General features: G+C 38.7%; 1 protein-coding gene across 3 annotated transcripts in view; it reads right to left on the reverse strand.

Moving 5' to 3' along the window:
* Positions 1 to 24,451, reverse strand: part of INTS13 (integrator complex subunit 13) — a 36,773-nt gene that overhangs the window by 9,532 nt on the left and 2,790 nt on the right. For all 3 annotated transcript variants that reach the window (XM_026652198.1, XM_026652199.2, XM_029911673.1), the window contains exons 2-11: positions 22,688 to 22,919; positions 18,896 to 18,970; positions 15,676 to 15,878; positions 14,617 to 14,697; positions 12,621 to 12,711; positions 9,376 to 9,504; positions 7,510 to 7,594; positions 2,786 to 2,875; positions 2,085 to 2,174; positions 153 to 331 (exon numbers count right to left, since the gene is read on the reverse strand). In XM_026652198.1, coding sequence (XP_026507983.1) covers positions 153 to 331; positions 2,085 to 2,174; positions 2,786 to 2,875; positions 7,510 to 7,594; positions 9,376 to 9,504; positions 12,621 to 12,711; positions 14,617 to 14,697; positions 15,676 to 15,878; positions 18,896 to 18,970; positions 22,688 to 22,912 — 1,248 coding nt within the window. In that variant the 5' untranslated portion in view covers positions 22,913 to 22,919. The remainder of the gene's footprint in view (positions 1 to 152; positions 332 to 2,084; positions 2,175 to 2,785; positions 2,876 to 7,509; positions 7,595 to 9,375; positions 9,505 to 12,620; positions 12,712 to 14,616; positions 14,698 to 15,675; positions 15,879 to 18,895; positions 18,971 to 22,687; positions 22,920 to 24,451) is intronic.

Below are 24,451 nucleotides of genomic sequence, written 5' to 3' on the forward strand. Positions count from 1 at the left end.
TTTTTTTTTTTTTTTTTTTTTTTTTTTTTTTAAATAAGTGACCTACAATTTCTTATGGTACAGAATGTCTGTTTCAACCCACCTCACTCCTCACCCCTGAATTCTGATGAATTGTTTAGTAAAACTAAAAATATAAAATAGTAGTATCTTACTGTAATCCTGTAGTCTGTGACTCTCCCACCACATCCTTCACTAATTGAAGGGGGATCTTCTAGAATTGATCGAGAACTGCTCAATACATGCAGGAAAATCTCTCCTCCGTGGCTACTAAGCATGTGGCTAATTACTTTAGAACCAGACTTGCGTGGTTGTTCCAACAAAACAGAACGGCCTATTAAAATTGAGATCAGTTTGATTAGCTACTGAGTACAGCAATTTACATTTAAAGGTATTCTACAGGTTTATATTTAACCACCCAACCCCCAGCGGTGTTAAGCTAATATAGGTCTCTTACTAAACTCAAATTAGTAGATCTACAATTGTTTCCTATGGAACTTTAATTCCTGCCTTTAGATAGGCTATTATGGAACATAGCACTCTTCTTGCATTATATATAAAGGGCTCAAACTATGTACACCTCTACCCCAATATAACGCGACCCGATATAACACGAATTCGGATAGAACGTGGTAAAACAGCGCTCCGGGGGGGCGGGGCTGCGCACTCCGGCGGATCAAAGCAAGTTCGATATAACGCGGTTTCACCTATAATGCGGTAAGATTTTTTGGCTCCCAAGGACAGAGTTATATTGGGGTAGAGGTGTACTTTATTTGTAACCTTTTGATCATTCAGAAAATATAGTTCTTATGGAGATAAATGTTTGTAAAAAGTAATGAAAGTGCTATACTGTATTTGGCCAATTCATTATTTTCAATAGTTTACAACATAACTTTGTCAACCAAATAGTGACCCAAACACATAACTTGTTTTCACTGAAGACTAAGGGCATGGTAAATATACAGTTTAAAAAACTATCTTGTGTATTATTTGAGCACTAGGGTATCTTAAATTTCTTTGTTTCAAGGGACACTATTTCATGTTCACAAAAGTCAAAAATGGCTTATTTTCTTGAAATTAAGAGTATGCATGAGAAAACTCTACTAAATATATTCTTTTGAGGGTGAAGGTTATGGTAACAGTTGAATGATAAACTGACTAACCAAATCCTTGGTTGACCTCAATGCTAATTAGTATGTCAGTTTCAAGCAGGCAAAATGCCCTCCTAGTATATGAAAATAAATGTAGGAGGTCACATGATTATCTAATTGGATCAACTGGGGGTGGTAAAGATAGTAGTCACCGATCCTTGATTCTGTCCTGATTGCTGACAGCTGCCTATCCTCTCTATATATGACAGAATATATCATTGCTACCTTAGCTCAAAACTGGATTACACTTAAAATGAAAGTTAGCAAGTTTACAGTGTTGAATAGAAGGGAAGATATTTTTTATCTCTTGAATGAGAGAGAGTGAGGGAAAGAGGAATACATTGAGAAGTTCCTATTCTGTTCTGAATCTCTGCAGCATGTTTCAGGGAAACTTGCAAATGCTTTGCAATATAGAACAATTTCCACTTAACTCATAAGAGCAAGAATACCTATTTTCCAGTTTTCTGATGGAAGAACCCTTAGTTATTACATTTCTATTCGGAAAGAATACTCAACACTATTAAGCATTGTGATCAAACATATTATTATCAGCTATATTGTAATTCAAGAACAGATGTAATATTAAAATAAATGTATATTACTAAACACAGAACCTATGTTGGGATTTAGAAAAAACCACCACCATCAGGATTCCTCTCTCTTTCCCATCTCTTCTCCCCTTTTCTAGATTTAAAGTCAAACTGTAATTTTTATTCCATTTGCCTTCAAATATAGTTATCAGTCCAACAAGCATCTAAACTATCTTGCTTCTGTATTACTGTCCTTTACACAGATTACGTGTTAATATGACATCGATAATAAGGTGAATATCTAACTTTTTAACATTTTGTACAACGTGGATATACCTACACACTTTAAAAAAGGGATTTGCAACATTAACAATTTTTAAAATGTTTAACCAAGAAAACAATTTACCATTGAGAAGAAAGTTGGTAAGACAGGAGGAAGGTCGGCTATTTACATCTACAGGTGAGATTCTGTATGCTCCAGTGCAATAATGCAATTCTGAAAAATAAAAATGTAGAAAGGTTTTTAGCTTAGTTCCAAAGATAGAAAAGAACACACTACACAAAGGGCCTGAAGCTACTCTCTTACAAAATACCTAAATTAGTTGAAGTGATTTGTTTGTGAAATTTCTTTGAGAGACGGAGGGAAGAAAAAAAGCTGCAGAGCAATGTTACTAGAGAATTATAATACATTTACAAACTGGTGATGCAAACCACAGAAAAGTAATGGAGGGGAAAATACACTGAACACTTTTAGCTAGCGAACAAGCAGTTTGCTTGATAGAGCGAGAAAAATCCTGGTTTCCCCTCTCTCCTACATAAATAAGTCAGTGATTAGCCAGCAGCAGGAGCATTCAGTCTGACAAGATACTGACTGTACGGTATGCCAAATCACGGCAGTAGATGTTGCAGCCTCTTTGGAGGTCTGCTGGATGCAAAGTAGAGCTGTGGCAAGAGACACTGGGTATAGGAAACAAAAAGGAGAGGAACAGTAGTGCAATCACCAGGGAATATTATTTCTATGTTTGGATGCCGTGGGAGGGGGAGGGGGGAACCTAGTGCAGGACAGAAAGTGTTTCTCAAACATTTACAGAAAAATACAGTACCTACCAACACTGTTTGTTCGCGGCGTGCACCATTTTAATGTTACAGTTTCTTTAAATGTACCCTCTCTGCTATTGCCACCTATATGATTATCACCTGCAACATCAAGTTAGAGAAAATGTACCATAATAAATTAGTCAGTAGTCTTCAGTTCATTACATTATAGAATACAAAAATCTAGCAATTATAACCCTTATATAAATACATGATGGTGCTGCACAAACCCTCCTATTATTTGAATGAGAGGGTTTAACGTACAAAATGTCTTATGTGGAATCTGAACTTGATTTTCGAAAGAGAACATGATGATTTTTTAAAAAGTAAATATTCAAAATAAGCTTAAAAACATCCCCAAACCCAGAAGTTTTCAGAAGTAACATCTACAATTTAAAAAAAATAATAAAAAAAAATTAAAAGTGAGCAAAGTTATTGCAGTACAGACAAACTTGGGTGTAAGAAACCATGCATGCAAAATACATAGGTGTTCAAGTAGGCATGTTCAACGTAACGGCTACATTGAGGCTCCTGAAAAGGTGTTCCTCTAAGTCTCATTTTATTATTTAAAGCAAAAATATATTTACAATACTTTTATAGTTGTAACAGGCCAAGAAGTTTATTTTAAAAATATGTCTAATACGCTCAAAGGATGGATAATGGCCTTCTGTGCAAAAATTCTGCACCTCCTAGGTGTCAGAACCTTTGTTTTGAACTGATCAGTTATAATTAAAATTTTATTTTAAACAGCACATCCCAAAAATCATAACTGAAAATATATCTCAAGAGCACATTTGACAAGTTGTATTGCTTTCTTCCCGTTTGCAAAAAATAGTAGGTATTGTTATCGATCTCTTTATCCTTTCTTGTCCAATGCGAACACCTCTCATCATGTAGTTCTGGCCATGTATATTAAGATATATTGCTAAAACGCTTCCTTTCAACCGTCTTATTTACAGCTGGTCTGACAGGAAGCAGTGAATTACAGGAAGGCAATAAAATATATAGACATATCATAATGCTTCCAAGACAATGCAGTAGATTCTTACTAATTAGTGCTATGCTAATCTGAACTTCCAATAATCTGCACACACTAAGGAAAGATAAGTTTTACATGAAGTTTCAAATAGTTGGTGTTGCCACTTACAAAATATACTTCAAAATATGACACTCTAGACCAATAACTCATGGCTGAACTAGATGCAAGAGTCAATGGGTATATATTGGGTTATGTGGAAGGTCAGACTAAGTGATAAACACAGTCCATTCTGATTATGAAATCACAGAAACATGTACTAATGGGTCTTGCATGATCTGTCCTTTACTTCTACAAGTAGTCTTTACCAACAAACAAACAAACAAACAAACAAATCACATTGAAGTCAACCCTGCAGGTTGCTGTTAAGGATAAGATAATGGCAATAATTTTATATACTCAAACAGAGATCTTCTAAAGAATGTCAGTCAGATCTATTTCATCTCAATTGTGGAGCAGCCACAATGCCTAAAAAAAAAAAAAAAAGTCAAACTGGTTCAAATTACCACTTTCCTGGTCAACAGAGTTAATGTTTTTAAAATTGGAAATGCTGCCTAGTCTGCTCTCTCCTGTCCAATATATTCCTATACACGCGCTTGAAAAATTCATTTTGCTTCATAAACTTGTCCAAGTGAACTTTCCCAGGTGAGTGTCAATTGACTTCTACAGAATCCAGGCTTCTGTTTATGGCTGCAAAGAGAACATTCTAAATCTGGACAGGAAGTAAACACTGCTGTCCTGCTTTTCTACAGACTACATCTGTGATGCTTCTCACAGCTTTGTTAAACTGCAGCAGACTGAAAACTTAACAGTACTAGCAGTGTGGTGGGGCAGTTGCCCCATACAGGGAGAAGAAGGGGTTAAAAGCAGCAGCAGGGAGGCTGCGCAGAACCCAGGCATCCGGAAAGGGCTTACTGAGCCCATGGATAGGGGGAAGGCTTGCTGGAGCAGCCAATCAGGGCCAGCGAGAGTTGTATATAAAGGGCTGTTCAGCCGAGCAGAGGGGAGTCTCTCCCTGGAAGGCAAGGGAGGAGGACTGGCTAAGAAGCGCCATAGATAGAGCAGTGCTGGGCAGGAGCAGCAGAGTGTGAGGGTGAGCTGCTGGCTGACCACTGCCAGGCTGGGGCCTTGCAATAAGAGCTGAGAGCGTGCTAGGGCTACAGGGGAAGTAGCCCAGGGAAAATAGGCAGCAAATTGCAGGAGGGCAGTAGATCGCTGCCGGCTATTGGGTCCCTGGTTTGGGACCCAGAATAGCAGGCGTGCCTGGGTCCCGTCCCCCCCTTGCCAATGAGGAGGTGGCTGATATCCAGACTGCAGTTTGCCCCTGAGGCGAGGGGCTGGACCTTGGACTGCAGTTGGCCGCTGAGGCAAGTGGTGAGACTAAGGACTGCCAGTCACCCGGAAGGGGGGAGATACCAGAGTGGGGGCACAGCTGGAGGACCGTGCGCAGAAGAGGATGCTGCGGTCCGGGGAGCGATGCAGGTCCAAAGAATGGAGACAGTAGTGACAGCAGGTGTGACCCCACTAGCTGAAGGCAGACCATGGAAGGGCCAAGAGCTAATTCCCAGGACGGCCAGCAGGAAGCACCGCGGTGGTAAGTCCTGCCCCCTTACAAGCAGTATCACTAAATAAATTCAGAACCCTGGATCAGTTTCACTTTCCTGCTGGTTGGGAAGAGAACAGTGTAGGGAAGTACCTTGTCCATCTTTGCAAAAAGGCTTTCAGATGAGAATGATCCTTCCAGAAGCCAAAGGCTTACTGAGGGGGTTTCAAATTTTTCAGACACCTGACATCTCCCAGCCACAGGAAGATATAAAAGATGGAGTCCCAAGGAGGTTTCAAAGACAGTATGCAAATAGAAAACCTTGCACTCCCACCTTTCTCAGTAGCTGGGAGGGGAGGGGGCCAAAGGGTGTAAGCCTCCATATTTATAGATTTACACAGAGAAAAAGAAAAACCCACATTTTACTGAACGGACTGTGGATGAAAAGAAAGGGGGTGGGGGGGAGAAAAGAGGATGGAGAAGCAATTTTATTATTCATTTAAGCTGGGAAGACAAGAAAAGACACTCCCTGGCTTATAATACATGTCCAGACCAGTATAAATGCATTATTGTTAAGGATACAATTCTGTCGCGGAGGTCATGGATTCTGTGACTTTCCAGGACTTCTGGGCCTGAGCGGCAGCCGGCCCTGGGGCTGTCCAAGCAGCGGCTGGGGGTTGGATCAGCCCCCCCGAGGCTGGAGCAGCTGAAAGCCCCTGGCAGTGCTTTATTTGTCCATCCTACTGCCCCAGGGTGCTTTTAGTAAGAGTCAGGGACAGGTTGCAGGCTTCCATGAATTTTTGTTTGTTGCCCACGAGTTGTCCCTGACTTTTACTAAATCCCTGTGATAGAATCTTAACCTTAATTATTGTACATCCCATCATCTCTCTCTTCCCTCACAGCTTCAATTAAAGACAAAACTGCATAACATTTTTGATCACACATCATTCAAATTCTTTGACAGAATAATTGTAAAAGACAATTAGGTAGTTTCTCCCTCACAGTAACCCATGGTAATTCAATCTCTTTCTAAAAAACCAACACACCTCATTAAAACCCGCCACCCGCTTACCCCCAGCTCAGATGGTTCTAAATGAAAAGGGTGGGATATCTGCTTCATATCTTTCAATATTTTAAGGGTGGAAGTTTGTATCTGCTTCAAGTGAGTAAAATGTTTTAGTTAAATCCAATTTTGGCCTTCCAATATTTGTACACTAAATTAGAGCTCAGACAGCCATACCCTGTTTCTAGACCACAAGTATTCTACATGGCAACGCTGTTCAAACTAAATTTATTTCTAAATTGCACTGGAGTTGGGTTAAGCTTTATCAGAGGATAGTAAGAGATGAAACCAAAAGCTAAAGATCATACTAGAAGAGAAAAAACTGTGGGAGAATAAGGTTAAATTCTCAAATAATCTCTGTCAATTTTACGAGGAAGGAATTACTGTTCAGTCTAATATACTGCACTTGTCAGTTGTCAGTATTCTACAGGAAATTTAATCTAGCATACCCAGATGTACATCAAAGAGGATGATACTTTCATATGCACATTTGATTGTCTCAAATTTTTGGAAACAAGTCTGTGTGTCTGTCAGTGAAGTAATTGGTTTCCATATTTATTTAGATACTGACATGCAGCTACCTGGATAGAGAATACTTCCTATAACATCAAAGAGAATTTGGCCTGTCACACGATCCTCTTGCTCAAAAACTCCTGGACTTTTGTTTAAGCATCTGATCTCTTTTAACTCATGAACTGGCATTCTTACATCCAAGTGACAAACTGAAATGCCTCTGGTTCCATCAAACACACATTCTGAATGCATGTCCAATCTAGTTTGATGTTTATATGTTATTCTTTCCTTCATTATGTCTCCTCTTTTTAAAAATAATCAGTTAAACTGAATATTCCAAGACCAATTCATTTTACATTACATTTCAAATTGTTGTAAAGAAAATTTAAAATTTCAATTAAATCTGCTATACTTAGTTAAATCTTGTCCTTGCTGAAGAAGCTTAAAGTTTGCATCAATTTAAAGCCCAGATCCTGAGCTTTTGAATGATCTTAAAACAGTTTTTATAAAAGTGTTCTATTAGGCATTTTTAATTCTTAGATTACTCCACCAGTTACTTTTTACATTTTTTCCCTACTTACCACTTTTTATAAAGTCTACATGTGCATCTTTGTGATGAAGAAGCTCCACATCATAATTGGCAGATGTGTTAGCATGTTGTTCTTCCTTTAAATAAAAAGAAAATTCAAAAAGAATCTGGTTTATTTTTTTTAAAGGATTGTTTGTTGTTTTTATAAATGGAGAATGATATTCTACATTTTACCTTTCAGAAGAAAATAAAATTTCAAGTGAATCAGACAAGAAGGGGTTGCAACGTTGAGGAAACGGTTTGCTTTTTGATCTATTTAAAGATGCAATAGCCAGCTTTTTCTTTAAATCTATCATATTGCTATTTATATAAATGCCATAAATGTGCACAATGCCTAACACACAGATAAATGACACTGAAATTCTAGTTTTTTTCCTTCCTCTTCTTCTCTATATAAAGCTTAAAGATGTAATATAAGAAAGATACATAGTAGCATCTTACACCCAGAGCTACAAGAAACAGATTGGGAAACTTGTAATTTCCTAACCAGCACCCAGTAATTCTAACTACTAGAGTCTGTTGGCAGAGTCACTTTTTTTTTTTTTTTTAAATCTTCTGAGAATTTCTTTTTAACCTGAACTAACGAAAGAAACCACTTACAGTAGCAGTTTATCATATTCCTGCGGTTAAGAACTAGAAGCTATTCAATAGTTGTAACTGCAGGCATGAAGTTAAAGACTGGATGTTTGTTAAAAGAAGGACACAGCATCTTTAAACAGCTGCATCAGCAAACACCATATACAGTAAATTAGCAAAAACAGAACAGTAATCTTGGGGAATTTATTTTGAGTAAATAGTACACAAGGAACCCAACATATTCTATTCCTAAAAAAGACAAAGGTAGGAGGAAGAGGCATACGAGCAGCACACAGGGCAGTAAGTTACAAATAAGGTATTTGTGAAACTAAAAGAAAAAAAATATATATATAGATCACATTTATACTATGATCCATGTTAAAGCTGAAAGTTGTCAAAACAAACTAAAGTATCAGTTTACTTAATTTAACACACACAATCCATACACTACTATCATTTATTCATTTTAAAGAAGTGAGCACTGGGTAATAACTTATTTTTCCTTTTGTGCATTCTTTAGTTTTGCTAATAAACTTCCCCTTCTTTCAATATCGGTGCTCTTGGTCTGGCAGTAAAACATAATTGAAGCTGGGGGGCTCCTACTTACTAAAAGCCAATTAGAATTTTTAATTACATTAATTGTCATCCCAGTGGCAATGAAGATTAATTAAAAAGAAAAATAAATGAGAAGTAGGGATGTATGTAGCTTCTATGGGGGGGAGGGGAAAGTCATTTAATATCTTCCATTACTAGAGGCAAAAGTAATTTTCCCCTCCCCCTCTTGGTTAAGCAGCTCAACATCAGTTGAAAAACCATTATCCTTTGGTCAGAAACTATTAGTTACAAACACCTTTATGGTTGGGTGGGCATGAAAATGACACAGAGGAAAAAAGACTCACTAAACCACTAAAATGCACAAAGGTCAAGAATATCTAATGAACACAATTATAAGAGACAAAAGAATCACAGACAAAGTAATTTGAAGTAAACAAGATTATATTTATATAAAATAATATGAAGTGGACTGAAATAACACTTGTATTGCCGAATCGAATTGCTGACATAGCAATACAGCATTTTGTTCTGTGATCCTTCCTTTTTTTCCCTTCTTAAAATGTACTAACCTGGTCACAGACATTGAATGTGGGCTAATAAAAAACAGAAAATATGATATGGAGAGAAAAACAATGTAAAAATTCAATTAAAATAAATATTAAAATTTCAAAACAATTTAAAGTAAGTGATTCAGCTACTTATCATAAAGCTATAGATACAATCTTACCTTCATAGGGATATTGGTTATTGTGGTTGAAGCCAGATCGAAGTGCTGCTGTACTAAAACGTTCAGTTTTGTAGCCAGATGCCGTCCAGCACGGACACTATGTACTTCGCTGGTTAAGACTGGAGAAAGCTTTAAAAAATAAAATAAAAAAAAAAGACAGAATATACAGTATCAGTGTTTTCAATCATCAAAATTTTAAGCTTGGTGACTTGCATCACCAAATTCAACAGAAAATTTGATGTATGGTTCCTTAGAAGGATATAAACAGTTTAAAGTCATCTTAGGTGCAGTGATGTTATGTAGAACACTTTGGTTCAGTTAGTCATCATAACTTTGTCAAACACCCTGAACACCAGAGAGTTGTTAAACTGTGACCCTTCCTGCCAACAAGAGGCCACCTCAGTGCATGAGACTAGAATCCAAGAACTCCTGAGTCCTAATCTCAGCTCTGCCACTGATCTGTCATAGGGCCTGAGGTAAGTCTCCCTTTCCCAATCTGTAAAGTGGGGACAGTAGTCTTTTATCCATCTACCTCATGTGTATGTTTCATATACACTTGTATAACATTCTGAAGAGATAAAGTGCTATATGTCATGAGCTGATATAATGAGCTGCAAGGAAGTCCTGTCTAATTTTCCTTGGCCAGAGGACTGTGTTATAGAGGGGAACCTCAGAACATGGTGAAGGAGTAAGAGTACTCTCTGCTTCTCACACCCATTGCATAAATATTTAATACTCTATACAAGGGCTTTGTGAAGTTTATAAAGCATTTGGAGGTTCTCTGGGAGAAAAGGTATTATATTTATTTTTACTCCTACAATGAAATATAGGGTTGGATTTATTTCATGTTCAGAATGACAGTTTAAAAAATAAATCTGCAGATTTTTTTCGCACTTTCAATTAACCCAATAGTTTCACTTTAGTCTGGCCATTTTAAAGGGACGCTGTCAAACTAGAAAGCTTTCTTTAAAAAAAAATATATATATATATTATTTATATATATATATATATATATATATATATACACACACACACACACACACACACACATACACACCTTTACCTCCGTTACAGCCAACGCCTTATGGCACATACCACTTGGTACATGTGTGGTTTTCGACCTACAGTCACTATAAATATACGGATTGCCCAATAACATGCATTTGTAAATAAGCAATGAAAATATCAGTGTACAAAATAATTTTAATTTAATGTGTCAATATTATTTATAAAATAGAATTTCTTCTTTTAGGACATTTATTTTATTGGTATGTGGATAAATACTATAGGATTTTATCAACTCCTGAGACACCACAAGCATACCTGCAAAATCACCCCCTTGGAAGCAGATATTCGTTCCACTGACATTTAATTAAAAAGATACAAACAAGTCCATCTGCCAAGTTTAAAATAACATATTGTGCAATACAGTTAGTCAAAGTACCGACAGGTTGGTTAGAATAACATATATGTAACATTTAACAATATTAATTCTCTGGCAGGCTATCAAGCTCAGCAGCAACAGAAATTTGTATGGGGAAGTAGAGGTTCCTGGTGGCCAGCAAAGTGTTCTTCCATGGATACAGGAAGTCCCAGTGAAGTAAATATCTCATGTAGGTCTTGTTTTTCCATTGTACTGTAATCTCCCTTCCCACAAATTAAAACTAACGCTTTTCCTTTCAAGAGGTCACTAAACAGCTCAATCTGCAAAAACTATAAGATGAATGGCTTTACTGCAAGTCAATAGTTAGCAAAAAAACTCAAGCAGGCTGACAAAAGAGATACCATAACTGCATGCCGATTGCAAAAGGAGGGGAAAATAGTTATCAGAAACAGACACTGAAAATGTCAATAACATTTCTATGATGTCAGCTTCTTCAGAAACTGTCACATATGCCTCTTCCTTTACAGATAGTTTCCCAGAGACCGGATACTCAAAACATTACTGCTAAATTTTCAGCATGTATTTGTCTACCTAAGGCCAGGACTACACTACAGACTTATGTAGGTATAACTATGTTGCTCAGAGGTGTGAAAAATCCACACCCCTGAGCAACAGTTATACCAATCTTAACCCTTGCGAAGACAGCGCAATGTTGATGGGAGAGCTTCTCCCGTCAACATAGCTATTGCCTCTCAGGAAGTGACAGGAGAGCTCTCTCCTGTCGGTGTAGGAGTGTCTTCAATTAACGACTTAGATATTGGTATAGAAAGTACGATTATTAAGTTTGCGGATGATACCAAACTGGGAGGGATTGCAACTGCTTTGGAGGACAGGGTCATAATTCAAAATGATCTGGACAAATTGGAGAAATGGTCTGAGTTAAACAGGATGAAGTTTAACAAAGACAAATGCAATGTGCTCCACTTAGGAAGAAAAAATCAGTTTCACACATACAAAATGGGAAGAGACTGTCTAGGAAGGAGTACGGCAGAAAGGGATCTAGGGGTTATAGTGGACCACAAGCTAAATATGAGTCAACAGTGTGATGCTGTTGCAAAAAAAGCAAACATGATTCTGGGATGTATTAACAGGTGTGTTGTGAGCAAGACACGAGAAGTCATTCTTCCGCTCTACTCTGCTCTGGTTAGGCCTCAGCTGGAGTATTGTGTCCAGTTCTGGGCACCGCATTTCAAGAAAGATGTGGAGAAATTGGAAAGGGTCCAGAGAAGAGCAACAAGAATGATTAAAGGTCTTGAGAACATGACCTATGAAGGAAGGCTGAAAGAATTGGGTTTGTTTAGTTTGGAAAAGAGAAGACTGAGAGGGGACATGATAGCAGTTTTCAGGTATCTAAAAGGGTGTCATAAGGAGGAGGGAGAAAACTTGTTCACCTTAGCCTCTGAGGATAGAACAAGAAGCAATGGGCTTAAACTGCAGCAAGGGAGGTCTAGGTTGGACATTAGGAAAAAGTTCCTAACTGTCAGGGTGGTTAAACACTGGAATAAATTGCCTAGGGAGGTTGTGGAATCTCCATCTCTGGAGATATTTAAGAGTAGGTTAGATAAATGTCTATCAGGGATGGTCTAGACAGTATTTGGTCCTGCCATGCGGGCAGGGGACTGGACTCGATGACCTCTCGAGGTCCCTTCCAGTCCTAGAATCTATGAATCTATGAATCTATAAGCACTAAAGCAGTTCCTCTGTGCCAATGCAGGGTTTTAAGTGTAGATCTGCCCTAAGTTGGTTTGTGACATTCAGTACAGTGGTACCATTTTTTTTTAAAGCAATTTAAGCTCCTTACCTCTTTTTTAAGGCGATCTGAAACAAGGCTATCTTCACCAACTGGATAGGTGTGGATTAAGACCAATTCACACTTCTGGATCTGCATGAGGCTTAGAAATCAAATGTTCTATTTAGTAGGTCAGCAATGCAGCTGTATGCCACATAATTCGTGACAACTCTCTTCCATGCAAGACTAACTTGATTTCCTGAACACTGCGCTAGTCAGAAGCACCAGAGACCAATTCTGCTTTTGAGTAAGTTTTGTCAGGACTTGGTGTTTGTTTATTCCATTTTATAAGCACACAAATCTCCGTCACTGGAGATTTTAAAGAGCAGGTTAGACAAACACCTGTCAGGGATGTCTAGATAATACTTAGTCCTGCCATGAGTGCAGAGGACTGGACTAGATGACCTCTCAAGACCCCCTTCCAGTCCTACGATTCTATGAATTTATAATTGAAAATATGGTCAAATTTCCAGCTGAGAGTTTTGAGGTGCGAAACAACACTGTACTTCTGTAGCACCTTCCATTTAAGTATCAATGGGGTAGATAGATCCTCAGCTAAAGTCAGTTGTCATAGTTCCACAGAAGTCAATAAACCTATAACAATCGATACCAGCTGAGGATCTGCTCCTAAAAGTGTTTTGCAAATATCAATTAATCCCCATTAGGTACGGAAGAAAAAATGGAAATTAATAGCCTGAATGATGCTGAGCACCCTCCCCTCCCAATTGCTGGAGTTCCACACACAGCCATTATGCAACTTGCCTGACGTTTTCACAAGAAAACTTTGGCTGCTGGAAAAAGAACCCAGATCTTGTACCTCCAATCCTCCATTGTTTCCAATGTGACGTGTTTTAGTCACAAAATCTTTTCACCTTTACATAGCATTTAAATAAAAACCTTATTTCCTGGGACCCATAGCACCATTTTAACATTTATGAAATTGTAAAAATGCAAACGGTGAAATGAAAGTTAGATGTAATGTGGTGGATTATATTAACAACATTTATTTGTATTGTGAAAATGCCTACAGCCAACCAGGATAGGGCCCCATGTACAATGTAATAGACAGTTCCTGCCCTCAAGAGCTCATAATCTAAATAGACAAGATAGACAGAAGATGGGGAAAAGGGATTTAACATAACATTCCTTTTTTTTCTTCTTCAGTATTTTGTTTCTCAAGTTTCAACAGAGATACCAGGCCAAAAAACAAACAAACAAACACCTATTTGAAAACTAAAAGCAATTTCCAAGCACAGAAGCTTTTAGTAACCGGCATGTAAAACTAATTCAGTGCTACCACCAATGTGCATTGCTCAAAGCATTAATCACCAGCAGTATCAGGTATTCTTCAAATAAATGATTAGTTACAGAGCTGTTTTCCACAGCTGGGCTAAATTATCTTCTTTACTCTTCTCTTTTATACCTCCCTGCTTTAAGAGATACCAATCTAAAGAAGCACAGTCTTGTGCAGGGCTATGGTACAGGAAAACATAATGGCTATAACTCAAGACCTCAGACTACAGGGTTGTGTTTTAGTATCTTCCTCATCTAGTTTCCCCTCTCTGTTAAGCTTATCTTGAGGGGCCATTTGAATGTTCTCAATAAACAGCATCATATAGATCAGTGGTAGGCAACCTGCGGCCCATCAGGGTAATCTGATTGCGGGACGCGTTGATCCCCCATCTCCCAGTGGCCGCGGTTCTCTGTTCCCGGCCAATGGGAGCTGCGGAAAGCGGTGGGCCGCAGGGACATGCTGGCTGCCGCTTCCCACAGCTCCCATTGGCCGGGAACAGAGAACCACAGCCACTGGGAGCTGCGGGGGGCCGTGCCTGCGGATGGTCAACGTCAGCAATATGTCTCACGGCCTGCAATCAGATTACCCTGATGGGCTGCATGCGGCCCGTGGGCCAGTTGCCCACCACCGATACAGATCAATATTTCGTAAAAGGCACATCAAAGTTGGCATATGCGAGATAAGAAAAACTGTGCTTGCAGATTGAACACTCACTGATCTGAATTAGCTGCAAGCTTGTTATGCTCATGAATAGTTTCCTGGACACAGTCTTCAAGCATTCGAACATGGCTGTCACTAAAAGAAGGAGAGGAAAAAATTACCTTAGAAAAAGAGAAAAAATTAACCCAAATACTTTAGTAAATGGCTCATTACTTTTACAGGTCAAGAGGATTTTGAAAAACTTTTGTGGCTATATTTGTTTCACTAACATATTGCTCTTACTATTTTGGCATGTAGATGCAGCACAAATAAGAGCAAATGTCAGTTTAAAAATTCTTCAACAAAAGTATAAATAAGTTTTGTTTTGCAATATTTAAAAAAGTCAAAGTATAATTTTAATTAAATATACACAACCTTATCTTTTTTCCTAGATGCATGTACAATTGAACAAAATTTCAAATCTTATACACTAAGCCCCAATCTGCAACTTTTTATGCGTCTGTGGACTGCTCTGCCTGTGAGCAAGAGGCACAGGATAGGTCAAAGGACTTGTCTACACCTGAAAATTAATTTGGATTAAAATATGTTGTGAATTTCAAGCACACTAGCTATTCAGGAATGTATAGACACCCCTCCCTCCTTCCTTATTCATGAATAAGAGTACCTTCTTCCAATATAGTTTAATATGCTCTGATTCCTGAATAGCTCCATGTGGAGACAAGCTTTAATTCTGTATCAAAATTACTAACCCTTCATAAACCATTAATCCCAACAGAACTACGTTACTATACTCCTTAGCCCACCAAAACTCTTTAACCAACTCTCTCCTGGAAACTCTCTACCATTAATATTCACTTATGTAAAACAATGAGCTGTTATCTTGAGTGCCTCAGCTGACCTTTCCTGGTGGAGTACATTAGGAGAGAACTTGTCTGTAAAGTACCGGTAGCCAAAAACTAACTATTAAAGGCATTATATGTCAAAATAAAAATACTGAACTACATAAAGAAAAAAAAAAAAAGAATCAGAAGACAAAGGATCTAGCCTATTTATAAAACCATTAATTTACACACACACACACACACACACAAAATTGTATAATCCTGTAAACACCTTTTGGCATTAGTAATGCAGATTATTCTTCCTCTGTTTCCAACACGTTCTGCATTTTCCATTAGCATGGTTCGGGCCTCATGCTGGTATTCTGTGATTTTGCAGAGTGTTTCTACTGCTGCAACCAAACCATGCAGTATGCTGCAGCATTCTGGGTCCGCACGAGGATTAGGTGGTCCGACAGCTGCTAGAGCTGCCATTAACTGGTTAAAAAGAAAAAAAGTTTTGTTGTGAAGTTATGATCTTCGCTATTACAGTAAAATGATCTGTTACCAGAAGTCATTAATTACAATTTATTCTACATACAGATTAACATTGTCAGGGGGAAAAAAAATAGTGCTCTATTTTCAATATTCAATTGATTTTGACCCATAACCAACTTGCTGGGCTAAATATTTAGCCCTAAACTCACCGTCCCCAGCAACAGCGCAGAAGTAAGGGTGGCACGATATGGTGCACTGCCACCCTTACTTCTGCACTGCCTGTGGAGCTGGGCCCCTGGCCAGCAGCCACCACTTTCCAGCCACGCAAGTCTAAAAACAGTGCAGAAGTAAGGGTGGCAATACTGTGATCCCCTCTATGATAACCTTGCGCCCCCCTCGTGGGTTGGGATCCCCAGGTTGAGAATGCTTACTTAAGGGCTTTACATGTTTATATTTTGCTGTCTTTAAATACACATTCATGCTTTGTTACAACACTGTGAAATTTAAGATTTAAACATTAAAACCGTGAAATTCAAGGTTTTTAAAATGTTATGAGCATGAAATTTACAAAAATGGACAATGAATTTGGTAAGGCCCTAGCTAGTAGCCAAGACACAACCCCATGTTCTGAGTATCCCAAAGCCTCCAACTGCCAGAAGCTGGGACTGGACAACAGTGGATGGATCACTTGAAATTGCCCTGTTCTGTTCATTCCCGCTGAAGCATCAGGCACCGGCCACTGTCAGAACTAGATGGATCACTGGCCAGACCCAGTATGGCTGTTATGTTCCTAAAGTTGCAAAACCATTTCAATTATCTTCCTTTATTACACACTTCTAGTTTTCTGAAAGCTACTTCTTTTGGGCTGAAAACATAATTTTTATTATTTCACTAATATAATTAGGACCAAAAAGAGGCTCATCTGAATTAAGATTTTTATGTAGGTCCTGACAAAGATGTTCTTGATAGTTCTTTCTTACCAAGACTATGATCATTTGCTGTTTCTGATGGTAAAATTAGACCTTTGATAGTTTACTTCAGACGTTAAAATTAGAGCAGGCCAGGAAACAGGAAATTTTTTGGCCCAAACTGAGACAAAAAATTGAAAAACCTCAATTTTTCATGGAACTGGGAGTTTTATTTTGCTTTGGAAACCAAAATGTTCATCTCAAGGGGAACATTTTGGCGATTCCAACATGAAATATGATCCCCTAGGTCCCAGGCTCCCTGGAAGCTCTGGGACCCCCACTCTGAAGTAGCCTGCCCGGCAGGCTACCTAGAAGCCCTGGTTCCAGGGCAGCCCACTAGACAGGCTGATTTGAAGTCAGGAAGCCCTGTGAACCCCAGCATCCCAGAGGAGGGAGGGGATAAGCTTGCAGGAAACTAGCCTGGTTTGCAGGTTTACAACCAAATTTTGACAGAATCAACATGTTTCTGCAGATCTATCAAATTATTATTTTCCAATGAAAAACTGTTCCATCAGAAAATCTCTAACCAGCTCCAGTCAAAATGCAAACAGAGTATGTAATAGCACCTATTAGGCATTCTCTGCCCCAAAGCTGGAGGTGTCAACAACCTGACAACCCCCTTCTCAGACTGGGCTACCTACAATACTTACTCCTCCAGATGCTTAAAAGGACCAGTGGGAGACACTGACCAATTGGGAGACAGCATGCCAGTTAAGGCAGCTTGCCTGCTTCTGCTTGGGGCAGAGGTAGGTGAGACTGGGAAAGAGGAGTTACTTGGTGCCCTCCCAGAACCCCAGGGCCAGGTAAGGACCTTGCTTTCAAGTGCTGCAAGTAAGTGCTTGCCTTGGCCAGACAAATAAAAATAGACAAATTTTGAATTTGTCAACTTTTTTGAGACTGACCCTGAGCTTACGGCACAGACTTCCCTACTCCAAGCAGGTGACCACAACTTATAGACCAGTGGTTCTCAACCTTTCCAGAGTACTGTACCCCTTGCAGGAATCTGATTTGTCTTGTGTACCCCCAAGTTTCACCTCACTTAAAAACTACTTGCTTACAAAATCAGACATAAAAATACAAAAAAGTGTCACAGCACACTGTTACTGAAAAATTGCTTACATTGTCATTTTTACCATAGAATGATAAAATAAAACAATTGGAATATAAATATTGTACTTACATTTCAATGTACAGTATATAAAGCAGTATAAACAAGTCACTGTCTGTATGAAATTTTAGTTTGTACTGACTTCACTAGTACTTTTTATGTACCCTGTTGTAAAATTAGGCAAATATCTGGATAAGTTGATACCCCCTGGAAGACTTCTAAGTACCCCCAGGGGTATATGTACCCCTGGTTGAGAACCACTGTTATAGACTAATGCAGGGAGTGCTTACAATACTATCCCTGGCCCTGCAGGAGGTACTACAGAGAAGTCAAACCTGTGATGGAGTACCTTTTAATTTTGTCTTTAAATTACCACCTTTTTTTCCCTTTGTATTCCCACTGTGTTTTAGTGAATTTCTTTACAAGATTATTTTGGAACTTTTTGCAATAAAGAGAATTTTACAGCTCTTGCCTATTTTCCTTTGTTATAGTTACATGATTGTGATTTTAAAGGATGAATAATGAATTTTTATTTGGTGTTTCTTTTAAGTGAGTTTAAAAGAGGAGCTAGTTTCATCTAGATTTGTAAGAATATGCAAATAAAATTAAAATTGACACAAGAAAGCTAAAAGTTGTTGTCTCTATTTAAACCATTATCTTAAGATGAAAAGTAACTGAACTGCACACACACAAAACCTTATTCTGTGAGAAACATACAATCTTGCTAAATCCAGAATTCTCCTTCAAACGAATGAATCAATTTAACACTTCCCAATTATTATTCTCAGACAAAATATACAAGACAAAAAACTAAAAACATTGATATGTCATACCATGATAAAATGCTGCCTACTGAATATACTAAGAAAGCATATTCTTTCACTATAATTAATTTAAACTAGCCTCACAAAATAAATAGAGGTATCAAGTACTAATCATACCTCCTGCAAGTTTTGGTCTTCTTGGGTCCAGGAATTTAAGATATGAGCCCCGGAATCACTTACAATGAAATTCACCTAAAAGGTTACAAAGCAAATTTTAAGGTCACAGTAATGTATTCTTTCTTCTTATACGATAATTCTCACATGCCCATAAATAGAGCCTTGCATGGATACAAAATTTTTATTTACAGCCAATCCGCAAAAATGGTCTGTGGAAATCCGCGGCTTAGCAGGGCTCTACTAGCAGCTCCATGGGTCACCATGCACCAGTGACACAGGCCTGTGCCAAGCCCCCAATCGCTCCCCCACTTCTCCCCAGAGATCTCCTGCCCCGCCTCCCACTCTGCCCTCGCTGCACCTCCTTCCCCAACTCTGGACAGAGAGGCTACAATCCTGGGCCCTCGTGTGCGGTGCCGCCCTCCCAGTAGGGGGCTCGGACATCGCTACGCAGCCACGTCACCTTTAACAAATGCAGACCTGGCCAGGACAGACGGGGCAACAATTACTCTCCTCACAGCACCCGTCATTGCTGCCCGCTAGTTTAAAAGTACAACGACACCTCTTTCAAAATGGCACTTGGCTCACTGCGCAGGAGCACATGGTCATGCTCCCTTTTGGGAATTGTACTTTAAGCAAGTCTAAGCAAGCCAGGCACTACAACCACCAGAATGCTCAGCGGGCTATTGCGACATATCGCAGCCCCCTGCTGCAGGATTCAAAGAGCTGAGCGGGAGCCTGAGGGCTGGGTGACAGCTGCTCCATTTGGAAGAGTGTGTGCTGCAGTCAGAGCTCCATTCCCACCTCCTCCCCCCCATACCTGCTGTTGGGGCCAGAGCGTCTGCCTTGCCCCCATCCCATCTGTTACAGCGTCACCCTGATTTCTGTGGGGAGATCGCTAGAGCCCTGCATCCAAGCCATGAGCTGCCAAAAATGGTCCACGGATATAAAGTGCATATCCATGGATTTGCAGGGCTCTACCTATAAAAGGCCAGAGTGCCGGAGTATTATCTTTATAGGTCACTCAAAACTCATGTTATTTTTACATCAAACTAACTTGTGCCCACAGGTTATAACAACTGTGCTAAATCCAGACTAACATAATATCTCCTTTTTATTTTAAGCAAAGATCAAGCATTTAGAAGTGCTATGATGACACAGAAAAAATGTTCATGTACACTTAATTATCTTTTTAGAAAGTCATTATTAAAACTGACTTCATCTCTTGTGTGTTAGTAGAGTATAAACAAGAAGTGGATTTTGACTGTTAACACTGCTGTTACCATTGCAAGACTAACAGGAGAAAAAAATGGAGCAACTCCCTTAGTATCTCAGTTATATTTTCATTAGCAATAGTTATCACTGAGCACAGATGTATTTTTTCTGTTATTTAATTAAACATGGCACTTAATCATTGAGTAGAATTTGCTATCAAAGGAGATCATTGAGGTAAATACCCTAGTGAGATATGAAGATAAAGTTATCTAATCTATGAGTATGAACATTTGCAGTGAAGGCTCATAAAGCATTTAAGCATGTACTTAAGTCCCACTGACTTCACTGTAATCTCCATCATGGGACTTAAGTACATGCTTAAATGCTTTGCTGAATTGGTGCCTTAGAGAAATTACAATTTACTCTTAATAGCAGAACTGCCACTCCATTAAATTGGCACTGCAAAGAGCTAGAAAAGAATTCAACACATTTAGGACAGAAAGGAGTGGAACAACCTTATTACAACAACAGTTAAAAGGGTGACAAATGGGCCCAATGACAAATCTGGCATTCTAAATCTTATAATTAATTGTGATGTGCTAATTAAGAGGCACAGTGCTTACTCTACAAAACAAAAAGGATAAAAAAAATTGCGCTCTGTAAAATCTTTCACTTTTAATTTATTTAATAACTTACTTTAAACTTATTTTTCTTACAAATATACATTGCCTGTGTTATGTTAAAAAAAGTTCCTCTATTTATAATGTTTTCAAGTAAGTTATCTTTGATTGCAATTCACAGTTCCTTTTCTCATTAACACAGTGATTCTCTTTCATTTATGTACCAAAGTGTAGGCACCTAAAAAACCCAAGTCTTAGAATTTGTTAAATATACTACCAAGATACAAATGAGAGTCATGCTGGGCACAGTGGATTATGGCAGCTAGATGTGATGCCAAGCATGCACCAAGGAGCGCCCTTAGGATTTCTGATTTCCAGGTTAGTGAAGAAAAGGAACCATAAATCACAGAAGTGACTTGTTTGGTCTTAAAGGCATGGAGAGGTCTCAAATGCATGCCAAAAGAAAAACAGACTAAGTGATCCACTATGTACTCCTTAGTTTTGTCCAAAACGTATCAGCTTAACTCCAAAACAAAATAAATGAGTTTGAGAACAAAAAGGCTGCTCCAATTCTGTGTTTGATGTACTTTGTATTATTTAAAAAGACTCTGAATGAAGACTAACTTCTTACAGCAAGATAAATGGATCATAACACATTATCAATCCCTCAGCAAGACTGCATTTTTCTCTGTCCCCAAAAGTGGAAGACCAGCATTACAGAAAGCAGGGCTAAAGCATGAAGCCACAGGGATCTGTCTCCTATAATACACCTCTACTCCGATAGAACGCGACCCGATATAACAAGAATACGGATATAACGCGGTAAAGCAGCGAATTCGTGTGGGGCCCCGGGCCCTTTAATTCGTGTGGAGCCCCAGGGCTCCGGCAACCGGGCTCGGGTGGTGATTTAAAGGGCCAGAGGCTCCAGCCGCTGCGGGGAGCCCGGGCCCTTTAAATCCCCGCCCGAGCCCCGCTGCCAGAGCTCCGGCGGTGATTTAAAGGGCCCGGGGCTCCCCACAGCAGCTGGAGCACCGGGCCCTTTAAATCGCCGCTGGGGCTCTGGCAGCCAGGCTCGGGTGGGAATTTAAAGGGCCCAGTGTTCCAGCCGCTGCGGGGAGCCCCGGGCCCTTTAAATCCCTGCCTGAGCCCCGCTGCCGGAGCTCTGCCGGGGATTTAAAGGGCTCGGGGCTCCCCGCAGCAGCTGGAGCCCTGGGCCCTTTAAATCACCGCCGGGGAAGCCGGTCCAGTCCAGCACGAGCCGGTACGCCGCACTGGACCCGATCTAACGCGTTAGATCGGGGTAGAGGTGTACCACTCAATCCTGCATACAAACAAATAGACCGAGAGGGCAGTACATTTTACTGTCATTTCAGCAACAGAGTCAGATATGCCTTGCTTTTACCGTTATCCCATTAAGTACCACTCCATGCTAACTTGGAGACATCTGTGACTAACTATGTGAATGATTAAATAAAAGAGGAAAGTGAGTTTCTCCTCTAAGATGACATACCAAGTATTTTATGTTTTTCTTATTTTTTCATCAAATTTTACAAAAGTTATATCCAAGTCTGTGTAGCGTTAAAATCTGGATTACATAAAACCCGAGATCAAAAGAAATGATTTAATGTTTAAATGTATGTCAAATAATAATTAATATTATTATAGTTGGTATAGATTTAAAAACTCACCCACAGGGTTTGCAACCAAAGCAATGAGATAGAGCAGATAACCAGAAAGTGAAAATGCTCATAAACTAAAATGAAACTATTTTCATTGTTCAACTGAGTGAAAAGGGTAATGCAACAGCTTAAACGGTGAAAAATTCAATTTTTAAAGGTTCCACTGTTTTTGATCTAAGACACCTGCTTTTCTATCTGAGAGCATCCAAAAATAATTTTAAAAGAGCACCCATTAAAATGAGATAATCTCTACAATAAGCAGTACTCTTAGAAGCACTTACCAGTTTTTTGAAAGGAAAAATATCATACATTATTCTACAGTATTCCATAGATGATTCCACCGAGCAGGTCCACAGTGATTTTGATATGGGTGCCAGGGGTATGATTCCTTGGGTCCGATTCTTTACTAACATGTCAAACTCAACATGTTGTCTACATGATTCTGCCATATATGGGCAGTGATCCACAACAAAAACAGTTTTATGGGACTCCGAGAAAATTTTCATTTTCCTCCTGAAATTAATAAATCCTGAAATTAGACAAAAAACTTACAAAGCAACAAGAAAAGACCACTATATGAACTTTAAGTCTCTGAAGATGTTTAGTGTTATTTTATTTAAATTTGTACTACAAATATTAACTTTATTAGAGAGCTGCTCTTGGTAAGATTTTAGTTAAAGATGCACAAATATTTCCACCATAAATACATATTTTCATTGTTTGTTTGCCTTACTTATGGTTGGTATTTAAAAAGAAAATCCTTCTGAACTAAAAACTAGTAATGCACAATCCCTGCCCAGGAAGAAGCTACTTTCCCCAGAAAGGGAAGAAAACTGAAGTGAATGTGATCGAGAAAGCATATAATAAATAGGTATTACTTTTTTGCAGTTCATCCTCACATAAGGATTAAAAATGAAATTAGTAAACAGTCATGTTTTTTGCTTTTATTTTTAAAAATATACCTTAAAATATTATTTCTGAAAATAACGAATTACAGAGCAGTAAGCAATTTTTCAGCAGCCAAAGTAGTTCATTGCAGTGACCTGAAGAAGAACTCTGTGTAGTTTGAAAGTTTGTCTCTCTTTCACCAACAGAATTTGGTCAAATAAAAGATATGATCTTTCCCACCTTGTCTCTCTAAAGTAGTTCATGATATTTGTAGGAGCAGCGCTCAGCACACATAGCAAAGCAAATTCAGTCAACCAAATTTAGCTTTCTCAATACATGATTTTCACACCAGAAATTATGCTAACTTGTGCTAGCTATTTCAACTTTTAAAAAACCACTCATCTGTATGGTCTTTTGTGTTTTGTTTTTGTTTTTGTAAACCACTTATAGTAAGTAATCTTGGGTGGTGGTACTTAAGACAAACAGTTTTTAAGAGCAAAGAAACTTTTCTTTTACAGTTTGTTAGTTTGTGCATTTGACAGCATTTTGTGGATTGTCAATTTCTCTTCCACCTCTGCAGACAGATTTCCCTTTTGTTCGTATGGATCTTTCACACAGCAATAGGAAAGAAAAGCATTTTAAAGAATAGGAAAATGCAATTGCAAAGTTAAAAATTGGCATGGAAACTTGGGGGCACAAATCTATTACCTGAAACTATTTTAAACTCATTATTTGAAATTAGAGATTAAGTTACCTGTGTCCTTTCAAAATTGTCATGCATCAAAATGTTATTTCCCTGTTCAACATGGAGAACTATTTGAACAAAACATTGCTATCAGAAACCCTACTGTAGTCTCCCCAACGTCAGCATCAGGATTTTTGGACAGTTTCTAAACACAGAAAAGACACTATTTGTAACCAGGTTGAATGTGGATGCAAACAGTATTATAGCTGTGCTTCCAAACAAATTTCAAACATTAAAAGGAACACAATTGTCTAAAGTTGCTATTCTATAAGTAAACCAAAGAATTCAGTCCCCAGACTGCAGACAACATTAACTTCATTCTATATTTCTGAATAGCAGCCAGTCTTCAAACCCTTTGCTAGCTCGCCATGTATCTCATTGAGATATCTTCTCCCATGAAGTCAACTTGTCA

This window comes from Terrapene carolina, unplaced genomic scaffold, assembly GCF_002925995.2.
Source record: "Terrapene carolina triunguis isolate 2854851 unplaced genomic scaffold, T_m_triunguis-2.0 Scaffold112, whole genome shotgun sequence".
NCBI classification, from domain to species: Eukaryota; Metazoa; Chordata; order Testudines; family Emydidae; genus Terrapene; species Terrapene triunguis.